General features: G+C 40.5%; 2 protein-coding genes across 3 annotated transcripts in view; one reads left to right on the forward strand and one right to left on the reverse strand.

Moving 5' to 3' along the window:
• The first annotated feature begins 1,033 nt into the window (after nucleotides 1-1,033).
• The window catches only part of LOC106964503 (transcription factor IIIB 90 kDa subunit-like), a 60,424-nt gene continuing 39,180 nt past the window's right edge, over nucleotides 1,034-22,277 (forward strand). Inside the window, exons 1-3 of one of the 2 annotated variants that reach the window (XM_015060059.1) lie at nucleotides 1,034-1,217; nucleotides 5,884-5,915; nucleotides 13,318-13,390. In XM_015060059.1, the coding sequence (XP_014915545.1) occupies nucleotides 1,082-1,217; nucleotides 5,884-5,915; nucleotides 13,318-13,390 (241 nt within the window). In that variant the 5' untranslated portion in view covers nucleotides 1,034-1,081. Of the gene's footprint in view, nucleotides 1,218-5,883; nucleotides 5,916-13,317; nucleotides 13,391-20,427; nucleotides 20,518-22,277 lie in introns of those variants that run through there. The other variant, XM_015060060.1, reaches the window with a different exon arrangement.
• Nucleotides 13,908-20,454, reverse strand: LOC106964504 (BTB/POZ domain-containing protein 6-B-like). Its single transcript, XM_015060061.1, has 4 exons — nucleotides 19,553-20,454; nucleotides 18,171-18,261; nucleotides 17,953-18,071; nucleotides 13,908-15,489 (listed from the first exon to the last, which is right to left on the reverse strand). Exons 1-4 carry the CDS (start codon nucleotides 19,990-19,992, stop codon nucleotides 14,457-14,459), a joined length of 1,683 nt encoding a protein of 560 aa, XP_014915547.1. The 5' UTR covers nucleotides 19,993-20,454; the 3' UTR covers nucleotides 13,908-14,456.

Consider the following 22,277-nt stretch of genomic DNA (forward strand, 5'->3'; position numbering starts at 1 on the left):
GTTCAGACGTGGTTTTGAGTAAGCTGTGATAACGTTTGTTTGTCTGACGCAGCGTACACGTTGTTACATCCACTCAGCATGATGAGCCCAGTCCCTCACATTCTCAGACAACCCACTCAGTAAGGTCACACATCTGGCTTTGTGTGTTAACTTTCAGTGACCTGTTTAGCACACATGAGGTCATGAACTACAGACACACACACCACAGCTTACTGGCAGCACTTAGTGCAATCATCTTTGACCTGGCTCTCCATCTATTGTACCTGAGTCTGTGTGTGTCTGCAGATGGGGAACATGTGTTTGAGTGAGTGAGTGAGTCTGCTGCTCATTAGAGCCTGAGTATTTACTCATAATAGAACTCGTGTAATCTTTGCAGTTGTGCAAAGTCAGAGCCTCATATTTTGGGGGGGATTTTTAAGCAGCACTATTTAATTTAAGCAATTAGATCTATATTCACTTTATAAAATAAATCATTCAACTTAAACTTATCACGTTGGGTTGTAGGTTATGTCATATCAGCACAACATGTCACATCATTGTGAAATGATGCGACAAGTAAAAGGAAAATGATACATTAATTAAAACACTTTATTTTTTTAGTTTTGTTACAAACAAAATATGAATATTTTGGTGTGCCTTTATAATCACCTTGTACTTTGGTATCCTGAAATAAAATACAGTGAAGCTACTTTCTTCCAAAAGTTACTTAATTCATAAAAAAACTGCTGAATGGTTTTCCAGCTACATCTAAGAATTGGACTATCAAAAAAAAGTTTCAATATATTTCGTAGTTTGAAAAAGTGTCCTCTTTCTCCTAAAAGAGCTAAATTTTATGTTAGCATGAAAAATGCGAGTTCATAACACGTGGAATATGCTAGCCAACAATAATTACACTGCAAGCAGTCCTTCACAATATTAATATTGCACCCATTGATATTACTGCGGTGATATAATTGATGTATTTTGTGTCTCCAAATTCTATAGCACTTAAGTAGAACGTCTTCGTCTGTAATTATTCTGAATATGTGGTTTTGTGTTTTCAGCTAAACAACACATCAACACCCTGGGCCACCAGCTCCAGATGAACCAGCACTGCCTGGACACGGCCTTCAACTTCTACAAGATGGCCCTCAATAAAAGCCTGACACGCGGCCGCAAGTCTGATCACATGATGGCCGCCTGCATCTACCTGGTCTGCCGCACCGAGGGAACGCCTCGTATCCTTTCTGTAACCAAGTGTGTTATGTGTTGATGAGTATATTCTGTGATCTAATAAAAAACTATTTCAGTCCATCTTCTCTCATGGAAAAGCAAAAATTTACAAGCAAATACCAGAACCAGAACATATCATCAGAAACATTTCTAAATGAAACACCCTACAGTCTGAGGTCTATCTGAGGAGTGTATGCACCACTCCTCTCTAACTGCAGTGAGATGTTCTTGCATGTAGAGTTTATTCCACGGCTTCAATTTTAATATTTTTAGAAATGGTCTTGGTAGTTGACATCTTGAGCTGTCTTCAACATGAGCTGTCTGTCAGAGATTAAAATTTTTTTCCAAAAGATGCTGGCTTAATACAAACCTAAATGTTACAGCGGAGCATTATAATAATAATAATATTATTATTATTATTCAAAGTACAGGAAGAACTTTGGGACTTCTTGATGAACATAGAACCTCTTTACATTTGGGCTCAGAGTGTCTTTGCCGTGCCGTTCCCGACCCGCCTGGCCTGTGAGGATGACTGGGTTACGCAACCGCCGGTGGGTTTGTTATTCTGATGAAAGAGAGGGGAGCAGGCACTGTGAGGCCTTTGCTGCTGCGTTGTTGACTCAGCTTCTGTTTGTGTCTGTGTTTCTGTGTGGGTTCGTTTCCACAGGCCTATCTGTTCACGCATGTTTGGAGGGGTAAGGCTGTGGTTAAAAATAGTTGCCTCCCCTCCTCCTTTTTCCACAGCTGGGTGAAGTCGTAGAGATGATCAGGACATAAACAAAAGGAAGAGGAGGAGGAGGAGGAGGAGGAGGAAGGCTCAGTCTTACCTGGAGTTGAATTTAATGAGCACCAACAGCATAGAGATGCTCAACAGTCTGGAACACAGATCCATTTTTAGACCTCAGACAGATTATGCACACACAGCCAGTTCTGCTTCAATTTTTGTTCTTCTTCATTGCGTTTCCTTTTAACTTTATAGCGCTAACTTTTTTGCCGCTTCCCCTGTTATCCAGTAGAAATAACTATCAAGCACTTTGAACTTCTTGCCGATCTGACTTGACGATTAAGAGGAACATTCTTGCAGAAGGCCAGCAGCATCTCCGTTAGCTATTTTTAAATCCCCTCAATGAGAGCGTTCAGCCCAGTTACTAAAAGAGGCCAAGCAACGCAGAATCTCTGAACTGGGATGCTACTGGGCTTGCTCTTGGGGGAGGAAAGAGCTGCTTAACATCAGCAGGTTGCTGTGGCCTTGATCTAAATCTGAACGTTTTGTTCCTCCTTGGAACCGCTTGCATTCAGAACAGTGAGTCTCTTGAATCTTAAGGACTTCTGTTTACAGAGTCCCACACATTGTTGGTATGTTTGAGAAAAATGAAAGAAGTACCTCTGGATGAAAATCTGGAGCTTGGACAAATAAAGATTGTAGGCCACAATCAAACATATTCTAAATGGTTGTTTTTGTTTAAGCTAGTAGCATAGTAGATGCACTTAGAGAACTACTGAGTGTTTGTTGGACTTCCTCAGACTTCTAAGTTAGTGTAAACGGTGACGGTCATTCTTTGATCTCCACAAATATTACGTTTAGTAAATGCCAGGCCAGAGAGGATAACACCTTGAACCACTGAGGACTGAGGAGGTTTTGAGGATCCTCCAGGTGTGTTTAGGGAGGCGGAAACTCTGAAGTTTGGAAATTGTGTTTCGAAGGCGGAGCTAGGTCCACCCAGGCATTTTGCTCAGATGAATGGTTTGTAAGGGAGATTAAAGGATTTCTCAAACATGCATGAAAGAATCAAAGCGTCACTCCAAGTATGTTTTTGATGAGGGAATAACATGTTATGATGTAAAGCTCAAAAAAGTTATGTTGTACTTCTCCTTTAACCAGGAAAATCCAGTTGGGATTAAAAACCTAGAATCCTGGCCAGGAGGCAGCAAAGGTTACACAACAATCACAAATAGTTACGCAGTTAAAAATACCATACAAATAATTATTAAAAACGGTCACAATTTTAAGAATTTACCTCTAATGCTCTGTCTGGACTTAAAAGTGCTCAATGAAATAAGTTTAGTTAATTTCCAGTCTTTTTGCAACATATGTAAACAGAGCAGAGTAAACAAAGACTGTTGTTCCTAATTCTTTGTGGGGAAATGGGACAGAGAGCAAGAAATGATCATTTGAACACAGAGTGAGAATCAATGTTTCTCTGTGTGATTAGATCATGATGTAGGAGGGCAGCAGCCCAAGCAAGGCCTCACAAATAAAAGTGTACCAATGTCCCAACCTCCTGGTGGACAAAGAAGGCCAGTTCACTTGAGTGGAATGATGGGTCAAGGCTTTGCAGTTTGTAACAAACATGATGGATAGATAGTATCAACTTTTTGGTAGCAATTGTGCTGAGGCGTTCATATATAACAAATCTTTGTAATCTAAAACAGATAAAAATGTTGCTGTGACCAGCTGCTTTTTCACCCTTAAAAGAACAATGACATTTGTTTCAAAAGAAGAAGCACATTTTGGGTTTAATGTACTGCATGGAGGAATGCAGTGATGCTGTGATGCATTGTTTTGTGGTGACGGCAGTAAACCAGCAGGACTGGCTGTGAACCAGAGCCATGCCTCGCTCTGGTTCACAGCCGGTCCAGTCACACAGTTTTACTTCAGCTTGAGGTGTTGCTTCTTTTTTTTTTAATTGTGACCATTGGCTTTTGAGGGAAATTCAGCACGTAAATAATTGTACAGTTGTGGTATGTCTCATAAGTTTCTACCTCTAAACATTCACATTTTATTCAGATGATGGTGCTGCAAAGCTCCATCAAACGCTTGTCATTTTATAGCACAATCACGTAACTGCTACCTTTAGTTTCTATGAAATATAGCATATGTCAAAGATAACTTAAAAGAAAATTGAATTTGCAATTCAAATGCTTTTAAATTGGGCTTATGTCTCTTTAAGAAGCTCCTACTCTCTGACTCTGCCTTTGGCATGTCACAACAATGCTGCTCCATTATGGCGTTTACAAAAGCTCTTTGGAGAGTTGGACTGACGCGTAGTTTCTATGATGAGCTCAGCAGACTCCCATTTCCAGTGAATGTTTACTAATTGCTGCTACTAGTCTGGAGGAGCTGAGTGGGGGAGGGAGGTGTGCTCTGTGAGGCGGAAACTGGGCTGGAGACTGCAGCTCAGAGGGAGGAGCTCTGTGGAAACAGGCGGAGCTTTGTGAGAGCGAGCGTTTAGCCGTGCCCCAATGGTTGCCATGGGAGATTGAAGGATTTCTTAAACATGGATGAAAGAATCAAAGCAACACTCTAGGTATGATTTTGATGAGGAAATAACATGATATAAAGCTGAAAAATTAAAGTTTTACATAATACTGCCCCCTTAATAAGCACATAAATGTCACACTGCTGTTCAAAGTACAGGTGGAACATTTGGGTTAAAGTGTGGATTAAGCAAGACAATAGTCACTAACAAAGCCAAGGAAACTCATAGTTGATTTCAGAGATAGGGGGGCGATTCGCATCCACCTGAATAATGTGCAGTTGCGCCACTGCCTTTAAGAGCCAGGCTTTGCTAAATTGTGTTGTCTGTGCTGTGTTTGCAGAAACATTAAAACTTGATTGCTAAATGGTTGGTCTTATCTACCTGAAAGGTTTTCATTGCTCATATGAACAGCTGTGCTTTTTGTTTTACATCTTAGAACAATGTGTTCTAACTTGACATTAAGATAAACATCTGTAAGCTCACCACTCATCAAACTGGACCTTGTGCTGAGGAGCAGAACCCAGATGTGTGTTTAGGGTTCTCCTGGTTTTGGTTCTCCTGATTGGTTGCAGGTTGTCTGTTAATCTCCAGGTGCCGTGTGCCGGGATTATGTTTTCCATCTCATCTGCACGCCTGCTAATTCTATTGTGAGGCCTGTTTCAGAGGAGCCTCTTTAATCCAGCCTGACACCCTGGAGACAGGTGCACCTGTCGCCACGGAGACACTGTAACCACGGCAACCAAATGTCTGCGCCAGCTGAGCACCAGGAGGAAGAGACATCCAGAGGCTGATGTTGCGGTGTGTTTTTGTCTTTTGATTTTTTGACTAGTCTGAAACACTTTTCAGACTAGTATGTAATTTGGCTCTTTTTCTCCGTCTCTTTTTTTTTTTTTAAAGATGTTGGAAATTAAAATTAATCCCAATTTGTACAGGACTGCCAGACAGTTGCACCGAAAGTAACACTTTGAGTTCAGGAAAATCTTCCTTACGTTCTTTATGTCAGTTGCTCAACTTCCTTTTTGGTTTGTTTTAGGGTGATTTCACTTTAATCCTTTTCATTTTCAACCGTTATGTTGTAGATTATAGATGCAAATCCTAAAATCCTTTGGGTTTATAAAAGTATTTCTGCGTTGATTTTAATGAGTCCAGATGAGTTCAAGTCATCACTCCTCCACTACCTTGCTTAAAAGAACTGCTCTGCTTTGAGTGTTGCTCTCATTAGAAAACACTACGGATGTAAAGATCACAGAGTGTATGATAAAGGAATGTTTATCCATTTATTTTCTCAAAATACTGTTTCAGAGAAAATATTGAAGTGAAGCCGTCATCAGCCTCAGCTGCCCTTTCTCATCTGTGGTCAACCTTTTGTGTCCCTCCTTTTATCCTGTTTGCCTTGACCTTTTTTCCTCAGACATGCTGCTGGATCTCAGTGACATTTTGCAGGTATGTTATCAGTGTAGCGCTGTGAAAAATGATTTCACGTTTTAATGTTAGCCGGTAACAGGAGTAAATACGTAAACCTGATTTCATCTACTAACTTTAGTGAAACGCTATCCGAAGCACTCCGGCTCTGTGGGGCTGAAGGTCATTTCCCTGCCACTGGAAGTTTAACATTTCATCAATTTTCCAGAATTATTGACCTAAAACATGCTGCTATGCAAGTTTTGGTTTTGTTTTCATTGAAATATTTGCACTATAAATTAGATTTAGAAAAATACCTTGTCAGATTTTGTGCTTTTTGCAGCGCATTTGAAATCAGTTTGACTTGTGACCATTGGCTTTTGTGGCAAATAGAATCTTTTTACTGTGCCGTTAAAAAAAGATAAAAAATTACATTTTGTTTTGCTCTAAAATACATGTAAACTGCTAATGTTTTCCTCTTCTGGCTTTTACAAGGCTGACTAACCAATATGAGGGTAATTCCATTATGATTTACTGAAACAATCGCAGCGTGCTTAACTCTAAAAATAAACATATGCTTCCTCTATTTCTTTTTCCGTTTAATTGCCAACAAATGTTCATAAAGTGCAGAAACTGGCTCCTAGCCCCTCACTAGGTTGTGCCTAAAAGCAGCTCTTCCTCACCGCTCGGCCACACGTCTGTTCTGTGCAATAAAACCTGAGGTGTGTGTGTGTGTAAATTTAGAAACCTCCATTAGTCTACATATTTAATGGCAGCCGATTTGCAGTGAGTGGAGGGTGTGGTGGTCATGGTGGGACATTTCTTTGAGTCACAGCTGGTCAGGAGCTTTTATTTTTATGCTCCCAGCTGTCCTGCAGTAGCTGGCGGCCCCTCCCCCAGCCCCCACCTTATACACCCTGGTATTTGGAGGGTGAGGGTTGTCTTTTTGTGGCGAGGGGCTGAAAGGGGGGTGATTAATGCTGGGTCTTTGGGCAGCTGTGGGCCAGTTCCATTCCACTACTTGTGTTTTTTAGTGGATCCACGCCCAAGCCACTTGATCTTTCTTGCATTATCTGAATGACTGCGCCACATCAAAAAAATTTCCTTTAAATATCAGCTGTCTTCTGCAGCTTTTGTGAGGCGTTTTCTGCGTTTGTGCCTGTTGCTGTGCAAAGAAATCTCCGGATGACTGGATGTGCCGGTGGATGAACTCAAGCTCTCCCTTGCCACAAACGTCAGCATCATCACTGCAACTTTATGTGATAGAGATCAACTTACAGTGGCTCAGGATTGTAAAATGATTACATTTCTTATAAATAAAAATATGAAACTATACAGGCGTTTTCATCCCAATCCGCTCAATCAGTATCTGCGTTTCCATTGACCGTCTAGTTGCGCAATTTCACATTTGGCCGTATTGAAATTGGTTTATTTAGCAAAACTGCAATGGAAACTGTTTTTTTTTTTCACATCACACAAGTCACATGATCAGCAGCCGGATGATGCCACGGGTCCAAACCACGAGGAAGAAGACAGGAAGTAGTACATGGCGTGGCATGATTAATTTTTAATGACACTTGTCACGTGAACAAGCTTATTCATGTGTGATTTTAATTATTTAATGGAACCATCGCAACTGCGAAATTGTGTTTTGTCGATATTAGCGGAATGTTGACAGTTTTCCACAGGTGCTATGGAAACACAGCTACTGCCACTTTTCAATTACAACTGCTTTTATTTTCTGTTATTTCTTTTTTTTTTTTTTTCAGCTTTGTACGTCGTCAAACTGAATGTTTTCCTCGTTCTTTGGTACAAAATGACTCAGACTGTCTGATGTGTGTTTCAACTTCTAAGACTTCCTGTAAATGACCCAAACCGTTTTATGCCTGGGCTACTCTAAAACACGACATGCTTTGAGCAAAACCATTCCACGTGAAAGTTACTTTCCTAGGTTGTTCTGTACTCTTCAGGGTCAATACAGATCAAACATTTGATTAAAAAAAATAAAAAAGTTCTTAAAGTTCTGGTTCACAATATTTCCTAAAACCAGTATGGGTTTTTTAGGTATTTTAGGATGCCTTTACTGTATGATCGCCTCTTAAATTTTCCATTTATTTATTTATTTATTTAGCATAATACTGACCTTATTCTTGTGATTATGTTACCGTACAATTACTATGTTATCATTTTAAAAAGCATTGAAACAAAAGAGGCTAAGTCTTAGGGTTAAATAGATTTAACTGTTCCACTGTGCAGCCCCTTTTTTACTGTTGTTTTTTAATCGAAGAAGCAATAAAATAGAATATGTACTTTCATATTGCCAAATGGCCATTAATATCTAAAAAGATTATGTTGTGCTAAATCTGTAAATGTTTACAAGACATAAACATTGTAACATTGTCTATACTGATTGGTTGGACTCAAAGTGTTAAGTTTTATGCAGAAAATCCTAAAAAAAAAAAAAAAAAATCCAAATGAAAAGAAATCACAATGTATTACTTTAAACTTTAAAACTAAGCTTTTAAACTATGACTTTCTTTTAGTAAAAAAAACAAAACATAACTGAGGTCTTTTTTTAAAATAAAGGATGATCAAACATAAAATTTATTCAGTAACATAGTCCAAACATCAGAGAGTTGTGTATTTTTGGTTAATTTCAGTTTATCTTTGCCTCCTCCAGTTCGTGTTCACTCAGTGGATTGGTTTAATTTTCTAACCTGCTGATCAAACAGAGAGTTGATTTTTGTTCTCTTGAATAATGGTAAGAACAGATTTTAGTTAATGTAAATGTTTTTTTTTTTGTTGGTTTTTTTTAATTCTTTGTACTTTAGAGGTTGCTACTCACCAAAGGCTTGTTTTTTTTTTCTGTAAAGATCAGTTTTTAATGCTGACATTTTTATGTTGGCATATGTCTCCATTTCCACGTTTGAGTCTAAATTCCTTGCTGGAATCCAGGGTCCCTGCTGACTCCCTAGGGTGCTGCAGTGAGACTCCATCCATCTGTCTGGCCTGGACGCCTGGTCCTCCTTAAGCACCAGGAGGTCCGGGCAGATTGTCTGAAGGAATGGCAGAGCTTTCACTGGAGGTCATGACCTTATTCTCTAGCCTTTGCTGCCTTCTGCTCCAGATTTCAGCACTGAAGCCCCCCCTTCTGCCACAAGTCTTAATTTTGGGCTAACTCTGTTACCTCTGGAGGAAGACGGTAGAATGTGGCTCTGTCCCTTTGTTATTCCACAGTATCCATCAGTATGTCGTTTCAGAGGGTGGTTTGGGGGGACAAATTTACCGCAGAGCCTTCTGGATGGCCAGTGGGCTGAAACACAATGAAACATCTGTGATGGGCGGTCCCGACGCAGACGATTGTACTGCCCCGCTAGGCTTCACCCAGTTCCACCCACACAGCTCCTCCTGCTTCCATCAGCTCCACAAAGTTTCAAAGAAACTCTTTGATCCCTTAATTTATTAATTATCAGTGAGAGTGATGTTTGAAGTTTTTAATAATGCCACAAACAAAATGGCACGTCAGAGATTCATTTAACAGCATGAGGATGTATTTATCAGACTAAATAACTTAAGGGAACATTGTTGTTTTTTGTGTCCAGTTTGGACTTTGATTTTATTTGACATGGTTGGTATGGAAAAACAAAAAGGGTTGGAAAATCTGAGTATTTTCAGACTTTATTGTGTATCCTTCTTCTTCTTTCCTCCCTCACCCTGTTTAGTGGCATCAGAGTTCAGTCTTCACAGATTCACCTTCTCACAGATTCTTAAAGTGGCAGTATTATTTGTTTTCCAGCTACATAGTGTCATTTGTTGCACAATCAAGTAATTATCATCTCAGGCTGACAAAGTGATCAGTGACAGGAAACTGAAAGCATCTAGCTTTTTTGAGGGCGTTTCAAAGCTGGGATGAAAACATAAGAAATACTCCAAATAATGAATTCTGGAGGGTTTGGTTTACTGCTACACCGAGTTACACAGGCCAGGTTTGAGGGAGTTCAACCCATTTCTCTGTCAGCTGGTATATTGTTATGGATTCTCACTGAATTGCTCCCATACTTCACTTTCATTGTGGCTTGATGAAGAAATATGTTCTACTTTGGATTCTTGTGTCTTATTTTGAATTGTTTGTTTGCTGGTTGTTTTTTTTTCCTATGTTGTTATTTTATGCTGTGATTAAACTGACAGGATAAGCCCAGCCTGGATGTCTAACAAACTGTACACATGTTTTAAATGTTGCCTTTTTATTAAAAAAAAAAAAAAAGCTTTTTGAAGAAGTACATTCAGCTCAGATGGAGACTAGTTAACGACTTTGTATCGATTTGAATTGCTACAGTCTGCATTTCGGGGAAAATCATCTTCCAGAAATGGAATTTCCAATGATGTTGACTCATTTACTGGCTGTAGATACACAGTCGGCTCCTGATGTTGCTGGATCTCACCGATGCTTTTAGTACAGTAGACGACTGTATTTTGCTTGACAATCATTTCAGTATCTCAGGACTTCAGTGGTGAAGATCTCACTAATCATATTTTTCTTGTATTTTGCGTCATTTGGTCTGATTCTACCATCATGTGGGGTAACCTCTCACCTATATATGCATATGTATGTGCATTACAAAATGGATCTGAAACATCTGGACCACTCATTGCCTTTTACTTGACCTGTACATAAAGGACTGACCAGCTCAGCCTTTTTCCATTTGAAGAATAAGAGCAGACCAGATGAAACTTGTCAAGATCCTCATGCATGTCTGTCTCTTAAAGATTAGACTATTGTTAGAAACTTTTATCAGGTTTACCCAGGAAGACGCATCACACAGCAGAACACAGTAACAAGGTTTTTACAGGTAGAAGTAAGTTCTCACAAATCGCTTCAGTTCAGAAATCTCAGCTCTGGCTTCCAGTAGAGAAGAGAGCAGATTATAAGGTAACTTTTGAGCTTTACATCATGTTATGATGATATAAAGCTCGTGTTGCTTTGATTCTTTCTTTCGTTTTTGAGAAATCCATTAATTTCCCATGGCAACCATTAAGCTGTGTTAAACACCTGGTTGGACCTGGCACTGCCTTCAGTTTCCGAGCTTCCGCTTCACAGAACACTCCTCCCTTGCAATCCCTTCAGACTAGCCAGCAGCAATTAGCAAACACCTGGTAGAACTGCAACTCTGCTGAGTTCATTATAGGAGCTACTTCTCAGTGAACGCTGGTAAAAACTTGGCTCCTCTATTAAACTTTTAGCAATGTTGTGGTGATTTCCTGAAGGTGAAGTATCAGAGCAGGATTTTTTTAGAGGCAGAGGCCCAATTTCAAGGCATTAAATTAATTACAAGGTAACATTTATTTTAAGTCATTTGATATAGGTAGCATTTTTATAACAACTGAAGTTAACATGGCTACTTGATTGTGCTATGAAGTGGCACTCATCACACTGCAACTTTAATCAAGTTTGCAAAACTAAAACAGATTTTTATTTCAGTATCTTTGCTTTTTAATTACATATGTGCTAGCCTGTTACTTTTTATTCATCTGTACAGGACTTTGACTGACTAATTAACTTCCTATATTTCTCATCCTCCCTTCCTTTGACTATGTTCTCTGCAGAAGCTGATTTTTATTTTTTCAATTTTTTGGGGGGGACACTGCTTAATGAGTGATTTTACTTTCTAAGCAGTGGACAGTTCTTTTAACCGAGAGTGAATTCACTCTCAGTTCAACAGTAAAAAAAAAATCAAACCAAATGGCTGAGATTGAAGCAGTGCAAACATCCCTCTAAAAGCTAACTAACCATGTATCTAAACATGTAACATTTGTCAGTATTGTTAAAGTTGAGATTTTATTTTCTCACGTTGGTGGTCAGCAGTGACTCGAGTCGTAGAGGCTCAATAGAAGTGGTCCTGGAGATTCCTGGTTCAAATCTGGTTCCTTCCTGCGATAATTATGGGAATAATAATAATTATTAATTATGGGATAATTAATTCAGGAATGGCATCCAGCATAAAACGTCCGCCAAGTTTGTGTGCGCACAGCTGTGGAGTGAGGCTGCTTAGCTGTGACATCCCTGGTGCAGGAGGCGCCACAAGGACAACAGCAACAACATGTAATGTTCTTGTTCACCTTTGGGCCCTTTAAGATACAAATATGAACTCTTTAAGAAAATGCTATAATTAGCTTTTTTAATGCTTGTTGCCACCTTAATATTATACACTTTCCAAAGACTGACTGCCATATTTTGTGCTCTGGAATAGTTCAGTGCAAGGGACAGTAGCTTTCTTTCATTTCTTCCAAAACTTACTTTTCTTGAAAGTTTTTTTTTTTTAAATTCTGATTTTGGATATTGTGGAGCTGATTGATCTCTCCAAAACATGCATAATACCATCAGGTATTATTAAATGCATCGGGCCTGTCATCTGCTGGAGGTACTCTGAAGACTGCTGTTTTCAGGCATGCAAGGGAAAAACAATGGACTGTGTCCAAAGATACAGTCGATCGCTTTATTGTGTGGTGTTGGAAACATTCCCTAATCTTGAATGTGAACATAAAAAATGATTTCATTTGAAGATTACAGAAGAAGCTGTAATATACCACAGATGGTTTTCATCATGGGAGAAATGAAGGTGATGGAAGAGTAACACTACCTCAGTGATCTCCCAGGCCATGGACTAAACTGGAGCCTAAAGAGTGGTTATGTGGGAGCTACCACCAGAGAGCAAATTCTCTGATGGTTCGTAGATTTTAGCAAGACCTGAAACATTCTAAAACTCTTCAAACTTTTTGGATAGTGGAAGTTTAAAATGTTAAACATTGGAGATCAGAATGTTCATAGTTATGACAAACCATTTTTCCTGTTTCATGCGTGGCTCACGTCTGTAAAGGTCATATTGTTGTAGAGTTATAGAAGTAGAGCTCTGTTCATACGGAAGGAGGCCTTGGGTCATTGTATCAATCAGAGGTAAAATAAAATGATCAAAACTGAATATTGCTGAAATGTCAGCAGTCCACATTCATTCAGGAAGAAGTGTGTGCAATCTGACCATGGGGCACATTGAGATTTCTAGTTGAGATGTGGAAATTCTACCTGCTGGCAGGGAAAAGGTGCAGTAACAGAGTGCAGCTCAAATTCTGTAAGAGCTCAGTTTTTAATCGGTCATGTTCATGTGAAATGCTTTCACACTTTGGTCCATTTGCATAATCTGATTGCTAAACCAGTCTGGGAAGCAAAGGTTGTATCAGATGCTTCCAGTCTGCTTCACACAAACACTGGAACTGGTGGACCAAATGGTCTGAAGCCAGATTAGAAGTCTGCCTGTGGCTTTGGGCGGGTTCAGTGGCTTAGTCGATACTGTATAAATGTCTGTTACAGACGGAGGAGGATCTAACAGTACCAGGTTTTCACATGTCTAATCAGTTTTCTAACAAGTTGTTCATGTGTTTGTGTTCACAGGTGAATGTGTTTGTGCTGGGAAAAACCTTCCTCATGCTGGCTAAAGAACTTTGCATCAATGCTCCAGCTATAGGTATTGATTTTCACTTTATCCTCTTCATTTAGCATTCTATAATTTTTTACAAGGCACTGTAGCTTCAAACTGCTTGATGTCAGAACCACAAACATCAGCCTATGTTACAGAATAGATGGCACAAATTAGACCAGAAATGGGAAGTGGAGGGAAAAAGCTAATAAGAAACTTGTGTTGTTTTCAGGGACTGAATTGTTTGTTTATTTGGATAGTTTAATATGTTTATTTTAATACATGTATAAAAGGTAGAGCTGTTAACACGTACGATTACTCTAAAAGGTTTAACACGTTAATATTACATGACGCTAATTATCCTTCACTACAATAATATTCTATCACTGTTTCAATAAAATAACTGAGATGAATGAACATTTCATCAATATTCTAATCAGAGATGATCAGGTGTTCTGATGGAGTGATCGATCTTTTCACTAAGATAGGCTGCAGTTTATGCCTCCTTAACCAGGGGGCACCATAACCCCCTCTGTGTCCCCCCAACACAAAGATTTGCATCTGTTTAGAACTTTAACATTTTATTATGAGGTGTGTAAGCATTCTTGGACAGAACACATCAGGTTTTTAACAGCATCAAGCTGCTAACAGTTGAATTGTATTTTACAAAAGACACAAAATGTTTGTGAGGTCGTCCTCTGAAGTGCAAAGCCACCGTTAGTGAAGAGCTTTCCGTCTCTCCCTGTATGTCTACTCAGAACCCTACATTAAGGTCGCTCCTTGTGGAATATTGCTGCTGTAACTGTAAGAACAACATTGTATTAAACTACGTCTTAAAGCAGTCTCTACTCACTCCAGGTTTGATTACATAAGCACAGTATGAGTGTTGGTTTCCACAGCAGATGCAGCCCTTCGACACAAGCAGCAGAGTAAATAACCTTTAATCAGCACTTAAATAAAAAAAAATAATAATAACCTTAAATTAAATAGAATAAAACAGCTCCTGTTGCTTTTAAAATAGTCTCTGGAGGAACTACGTAGGCTAGTTAATGTGACGTTAACATAATGTCTGAATGCTACATTAGCTTGAAGGCTAGAAGGTGGCGGCAGCAGCTCAGGCGTAGAACACCAGCTCTGGGATCTGCCCTCCCTGCACGCCCGTCCCATTGGTGCTGTCTGAGGAGCACTGGAACTGAAAAGTCACCTTCCCACATTGCACCTCCGTCATGCCCTCCTGACCGAAGTAGCTCAGCTCGTTCCCGTCCAGCACGGCGCTCACCGTGTAGAACGTGTCCTGCTCCACCTGGACGGGATGCTCGAACCATACGGGGAACGTGCTGCTGGAACCGTCCGACACAAACTTGGTGCGGTTCTGAGCCAGGGTCACCCCCTGCCTCTTCAGCTCGATCTTCACGGCGTACTCGGCCTTGCCGCCGCTTGACCCGTACAGCCCCAGCCCGGCGATGAAGATCCTCTTGTCCACGGCGAACTGGATGCTGTCGCATCGGCCCCGGTAGCGCCACTGGTTGCTGCGGTAGGCGGACGACTGGAAGCGGTGGCACTTCTGTGGGGACAGGCCCTTCCTCGGCACCAGGGGGAAGTCCAGCGTGGGCTTCTTGGCCGCCGTGTACCACAGGAAGACGTTGTGCGTCTCCTTCAGGGTCAGGATGTCGGACTGCGCTGCTCCGTTGGCGAACTCCTCCACGCTCATGGTGGGTATCCGCACCAGGAACAGTGCCTTGCCCAGGACGTTCCTCTTGTTGCACGTGGTGGGCCCCAGGCCCTGCCTTTTGCATTCCGCCGCAGCCCAGTTCATGACCGCGTCGAACACCACCACCTCATCCGTGTTGAGCGTCTCCCTTTGCAGGATGATTTCCAGCGTCTGCAGGTCAATCTCGCAGAATCCCTCCGAGCGCAGCGCCAGCTCAGCCTGGGCGTCGATGACCTCCCAGCAGCGCTGCATCAGCTCCGGCTCCTCAAACAGCCGGCTCTGGGAGAGCAGTACACAGGCGTTCTTGGCCTCCAGGCTTGTCTCCAGGAAGGTGACGCAAGCCTTGGCCAAAGCCGGGACGATGTACTTCTTGGCGGCGTACAGAGTGGCCAGCACTGTGTCTGCCTCCAGGTCAATCTCGTCGCTGTACAGGTATCTGAGAGCAGAAAAAATATCACGAAATTAAGATTATGTAGGTGCTGAAAGATGCAAATCTTTCAGTGTGTAGTGATTCAATTCCAGCTTTCAACGTCACGATTCAATTCACAAACTATTTTTAATTCGGAAACCAATTTTTCTATTCAAACAATAGTGAAATTCTGTTTAAATCATGTGACTGAGAGGAAAAGAATGTACGCTAGAGATGCACGATATATCGGCACTAACATCGGTATCTCCTCGATAAATAAAACTACACCGATACTAAGCAACTTCCCCTTGGGGTTCAATAAATATATTGTATTTTATTAACCACCGATATTTATTTCCATCTTGTTGCTGTCTGTTTCTGGTCATTTTTTTCTCCAAGGCTGTCAAAACAGTGGCAAAATGTATATAATATCAGTAAATATCGGTTATTGGCCATAACAGCATTATTATCGTGTATCAATATCAATCCCAATTTTCATATTGGTGCGACCCTACTGTAAACAAAAGTAATATTTATTTAAAATGACTGTGTGAGGTTCCATACTCTATTTAATTTCATCAGTTTATGTTTAAACAAAAATAGGCTTGTGCATCAAATTCAGTATTTGGTTAGCTTAGCTATCCGATTTTTTTCTTAAATAAATGAAGTAAATGAATTATAATAGAATAGTAAAGTTGATTCAAGTAATCATGAACTCATTCAGTATAAACAAAGTTAAATATTTGAAGCAGTTATTGCTGGTAATTTTGATCATTGATGAAAACCAGAAATTCAGTTTTTTTTTAAATCTAAATATTACTGTACATCAAACAAGTGAAAAATTATTAATACAGAAATGTGACGGCCTACACTGTCATGAAGAGAATTGCTGACTTTTCAGTTGTCGAGCCTCTCGTATCCCCACAGAGGGTCAGCCAGACAAGATCAAACAAGGAAAAAGCTGATTGTTCACATTCTTGTAAAAGGGATGCTAGAAAATGGTGGCCTGACTGAACTTCCTTAGAGAACGTATGGTGTGTTGCTAAGAGGAAGATGAGACATCTGAGCCAACATCACAGGCGAGTTGAAAGCTGCCATTAGAGCTACCTGGGCTTCCTTACAGCCTCGGCGGTGTCACATTACCTCAATGGCAAACTGATGCAATTATTCATAACAAAAAAAATAAATAAATATTCAAGCCAGACATTATGTGAATATACTTTGTATATGAAATACTTAACTATAGGCCAGATTGTCATGATGATCCTAAGTGATTAAGTTAAAGGAAACTGGACTTCTTCTCTTTTTCCTTGAAGACATTTCACCTCTCATCCAAAATGCCTTTGCCTTTCTTTTGGATGAGAGGTGAAATGTCTTTAAAAAAAAAGAAGAGTCGAGTTTCTTTTTACCTGAGCAATTAGGATCATCAGAATGAGCCAAAATAGAGCCAATTCAAAACTACTTTAACTGTGTATAAAGGGAAATGAAATGTTCTGCTAGCTCACATCATCCAAGTATCTTGAAGGTGTTCTACAAAGGATCTGCAGTAGCAGTCAGTATTACATTGAATCCAAACAGGCCTCTGACTGAAGAGTATTGCTGAATGCCAGTCTCATGACAGTAATGCAGTGGTCTGCTAAACCACTGCATTTGCTTTTGCTGCTCCTCTTTAAATGTCTGTCTGACTATATGGTTAGAAAGCCAGGAACAGAGAGACGTTGTAGTCGGGTAGGTGGTTCTTGCCTAGATGTTTGAAATATATAACTCTGTGTTAAGTGTATTTATAAAATTAGTTTCGCTTTTTGAATTATATTACAAAAATGTATTTAAAAGGGCAGAATAATGTGTTTTCCAGGCACATAGTGCCGAAGTTAACTGTTAACTTCAGTTCTTTAAAAAAAAAAAAAAAAAACATTTAACAACTGTTTGTCATAGACATTATGATAAACTGCAGCTCTGAGGAGGAGCTATGTCCCAAAGGCGGAACTAGGTCCATCCTGGGGTTTTGCAAAGCTGGATGGTTGCCATTGGAGATTAAAGGATTTCTTAAACATGCATGACACAATCAACACCCCAGGCATGTTTTTGATGACATTATAACATGATGTAAAACTCAGTCAATTTTATATGATACTGCCCTTTGAAATACATCAAATTTAAATGTCTTTTTATGCAACTACTTTACAAAAATCAACATCAACAGGTGATACACTATTATTCAAAGCTAAGCGCAAAAAAAAAGCTATGTTACATTAAATGATATAACTTCTGTTAATATGTGTCTGAAGATGGGAAACGATGGTTGAGGATTTCTAAGGAGTGAGGAGAAGCCCAGCATTTCCAGAGCGTAATCGCTGCCTCTGCTTTCCACTCCCAGACCTCTGGCGTTTAGCCTCCGCCTAGCTTCGTTCGGATGAGTAATGACGCGCTTTGAAGTGACGCTGACTGCGCTTTGTGATGTGGGCCTCTGATCGGTCATGTGTGGCTTACTTCAGCAGAATTAGAAAAGCAGCAGGTTCCACATCTGGGATATGGATTTCCGACTCCTCCTCGGCCAAATCGCCGTAAAACATGGCGCAGAAGACGGAGCTTCCCACGGCCAGGACGTACTGGGAGGAAAACGGGAGATGCATTCGTCACACCTGGCTTTTTATTATTAAAGGCAACAAAGGAACAGAAATGGCTGTGAATCACACACATGGTTTTACCTTGTGAGCAGGTATTTTCTGTGACGCCCCCAGGGGCCCCACGATGAAGTGAATGTCAGCCATCAGCTCATTGTTAAACATCAAGGCATTCCTGAAAGACCAAGTTTCACAAGTTAGGCCCAGGATTGTATAACACCAGTTGCTGTCATGTTAGTTACAGATGCCAGTTAGCCTCACTGTTAAATTATGCACTTTCTGTTTCCAAAGTATGCTTATATTTAAAGCAAAGGCATGTAAAAAAGTAGGGATGCACCAATCTGAAAATTTGGATCAATTTCAACATCCGATATTAATACTGTCGTGATGGCTGATGTGTTATATATACGTATTTTTCTACTCTTTTGACGTGTAAAAGCAACCGTACTGCCTACATTGATTCTCTGTTTTAGTTAAGCATCCCACAAACCTGTGCTGCTTCGCTGTCACATGACCAAACAAATATCACAAGGCTAACCCTCCCTGTCCAGAATCTGATCTGACTACCATCCAAAACAAACTTCATATAAACGCTTCCAAGTTGTTCTGATAACGATCTGTGGTGTTCTTTTGAGCTAGATTGGTAAACGTTGGCAGCCTTTAAGAGTTCAGGCAAGGACGAATTCACTCAGACTGCTGTTTGCTAGCCACAGTAGTCACTCAGATACTGTGGCTAAGAATTCAAAAGTCTAACTTTTTATTTGCTTTAACATACGAGCAAAACCTTGTTTTAAAACGTCTCTCTTGTAGACACTGCCACATCACCTCTAGTCCCTTAATAAACAAATCTAACATTATTATTAGAGCATAATAAAAACGAGAGTCCTGCTGTTGTCTCTTTATTAAATACTTCAGGGTTCTGCAACCTTTACAATCTAAAGAACCATTTTTACCTCCAGTCCACAAAAACAAAAGATTTAGAGCCACAATTATTACCTGAACTTTTGAATTTATGGTAAATATTTATACCTGAAATCTGTTATTTTTAAAGGCCAACCATTTTATTCCCATTTTTAGGTTTTAATACAAAGAAAAACATAAAGATTATGGCAACACTTAAGATGATGTTGATGTTTGGATATAGTTTGTGGTCTAAGAAAAGTAGATGCGCATAAAAAACGACTGGCACTTTGTCATTCTGTTGTGAAAATTAAATGTAACTATTTCAAGCAAAAAAACAAAACTGCATTTATTTTTAAAAAATCAGACGTTTGCTTATCGTTTTTTTTTTAGACAAAGTTTTTAAGAGCCGTTGTGGACGGACCAAAGAGCCACTTGGCAGGTTGCAGACCTCTGGAGTACTTAAAGAGAAACTTTATTATTACACTGCTTTAAAACTGTAATACTGCTTCAAAAGTAAGGAGCCCAGAGTTGGTTCAGAGCCCAGGTTGAGCAGCGGGTTCTACCTCTCTCTGAGTGTGGGGTGGCTGCATTGCCAGCTGGGTGGATCTACGTTGTTGTTGTTGATGTTCTGCTGGCTGGTTGGAGTGCTGGCCGCGCTGCCGCTGCTCAGGCCGCCGGTGTTGCCGTTGCCGCCGCCGCCGCTGTTCGCCAGGCACACCGCCTCCTTAGCCTTCTCCGCATCCGCCACCGTGGTGCCGTTGGCCAGGTTGGTGCTGTTGGGTCCGGCAGCAGAGAACAACTCCGCAGCCATCTTCGTCGTCTTCTCCTCCTTCTGCTGCTTCTTCTTGGTGCTCGACAGGGATAAAGTCAGGATCTCATAACATGCCGGCAGCCTCCCCGGGAGCTTCTTGGACTTTTTCAGTGTTTCTGGAAGCAGTAGCAGATAAGTCAAACACCTCATGATCCGGCCATGATGGAACAAGCTACAGTCTGCCGTTGGCATCGGCACGAACGGCGGATCTCCGTGTTGATGCCCGGTGTACTGGCTCGGTTTTCCGGGACGTGCTGTACTAGTGTGTCCTGAGTGGAGAATTTTGGGATTTTTTTATGCATCTAAAACGTCATCCAGGAATATAAACATCCGTCCAGGACCGGACTAATGTTCCCCATCCACTTCCATATAAACACTTCAGCTCCTTTTTTTTGGCGTTCAGCTCATCCTCACTTCCCTGGAAATTGCCCTCATTTGTTTTCCCTTTTCCAACGAGAGTAATCCGGACAGTCCTGCTTATTCCCCTGCCTTTCCTTTGCAGTAATTCTCACGGATTGTCCTCCGTGTTTTTCCGTGCAGCCGAACACCCAGCCTGCCGGGACGTCACGCCACATCCACGGCCATCCCAAATAAATGGGTATTAGTCTTGAGTTTTGGGTCTCTGCTCTATTTTTACTGCGTTTTTTTTCTCCGTCCCGATCTCATCTGACGCCCAAGGCTCGATGAGAACCAATCATATCAAGGCATGGCGCTAACGTAAGAACTGCAGAAGTCCCTCCCTCTGCTTCCTCCGCAGAGTGCGTCACTGGTGGCGGGCGGGGTGGGAGGGTTCGGGGGCGGTCGGGTTCTCCTCTGGCGCCTCAGAGAGCTGAAGGACCAGGGGCGGAGGAAGAGGCAGCGCCCCCCGGGGCACACAAACATCCTCCAAGCCCAGCCAGAATTAGATTGTTTCCACTAGTCCTCTCTTTCAGTGGCAGTATTTAGACCAGACTTAGTGGGGGGCCAGGGTGGGGTCATTTTTTTCACAGGGGCACAGAAGAAAAGAATGGAAAATAACCCCCCTCCCCTTCACCCCTTCCCACCCCTCCCAAGTAATTTCAGAAGCATTTTAATCCTACAACCTCCAATATTTATTGTACTCTCTAAACCTTTTATTTTGTAAAAAAAAAAAAAAAAAAAAGGTGAATTAATTGACCACTTAATAGTTTCATGGTCCTGCCCTGTATACTAACAGATGTGCTAGCAAAGCATAATTAATTAAAACAAGGAATAATGAATGGGAAATATTCCCATTCTTTATTAAATTTGTTAACTCTACACATGCAAATATTAGCTGGTGGGTGGGTCTCACATGGGAATCTGAGCGAACCTCCGACCAACAAACCGGTTATAATGCTCCAGGTAGTGAGCATTATATTATATTGACTAATATCATCAGTCAATATTAAGGCAAAGAAGATGTGGAAAAATTTTACAAGTCATACATCAGATCCATGAAGTTATTTGCAGGAAACCACCTTCAACAATCATACCCCCATCCATCCAGTACATCATGGATTGCAAGTTTAGAGATTTTTAGTTTTGAATTAAGGGCCCAATGTTGTCTTGAGTACATTGCAAGTTTTATGCTCATCTTGGGTTTGATTGAAAGGGGCAATTCAAGTTATCTTTTTTAGAGGCATTAAGATAATGTCTGGGTAAAATTTGTTCCAGAGGAAGGGCTTGTGCATTAGGGTAAACTGGTGTCTTTTTTTATTTATTTATTTTTTAATCTCTGCCTGGTTTTTAAGTTAGACTTTCCAGTAAAACTTGGAGCAGTGGCGCAGACATAGCATTATTACATGATGATGATGATGATGAGGAGGAGGAACAAATCAGCCTCAATCTTATTACCAGCTGACTAACACAGCTTTCCACTGCACTCCTTTGTGAGAAAAGACGTTAAATTCAAACATATTTATGTCCGCTGTCATAGCTCGGCGAGATAAAATACTACTTCTGGCCAGAGGAAAAAAAACATTGCTTCTCATTTTAGTTTCTCATTAAAATTGTGATTGCTGCATAACTTTCAGAGGCAGAAGGTAAAAAGAGCCCACAAGCAAATTAACCAGCAGCCATGCTATTGGCTATAAAAGTAGAAAGTTAAGATTTTTCTTAATCTTATATTTTTCTACTTTGACATGGTACAGTTGATATCCACTTTAAAGATATCTTTATCCAGAGCAGCTGTTCTCAAAGTAGAGTAACAAACAAATCCCCTCTAGATTTTTTTTCTTTTATTGTATCACACTTGCATAATTCATATATTAAAAAAAATCTATAAAGAGAGACATGATCTGAATACACTTGTAGTTTTTTTTTCACATTGCACTCTTAACAGATTTATTTAAGATATGTGATATCTTGAGGCAAAAGTAAAATGACCTAAATATCCTCAAGAGGACCCAATTAATCGGATTAATAAATCAATCAAGTTTATTTGTATTGCACATTTCAGCAATAAGGCAGTTCAAAGT

The sequence above is a fragment of the Poecilia latipinna genome, unplaced genomic scaffold (assembly GCF_001443285.1).
Source record: "Poecilia latipinna isolate Pla-1442-1.1 unplaced genomic scaffold, P_latipinna-1.0 Scaffold1683, whole genome shotgun sequence".
Lineage (NCBI taxonomy): Eukaryota > Metazoa > Chordata > Actinopteri > Cyprinodontiformes > Poeciliidae > Poecilia > Poecilia latipinna.

Coding starts and splice junctions, on each gene's coding strand:
- LOC106964504 (XM_015060061.1), bottom strand. CDS start 19,992: ATGCCAACGGCAGACTGTAGCTTGTTCCATCATGGCCGGATCATGAGG. Junction 18,072..18,170: donor AGAAAATACCTGCTCACAAG/GTAAAACCATGT, acceptor TTTTCCTCCCAG/TACGTCCTGGCCGTGGGAAG. Junction 15,490..17,952: donor GCTTTTCTAATTCTGCTGAA/GTAAGCCACACA, acceptor TTCTGCTCTCAG/ATACCTGTACAGCGACGAGA.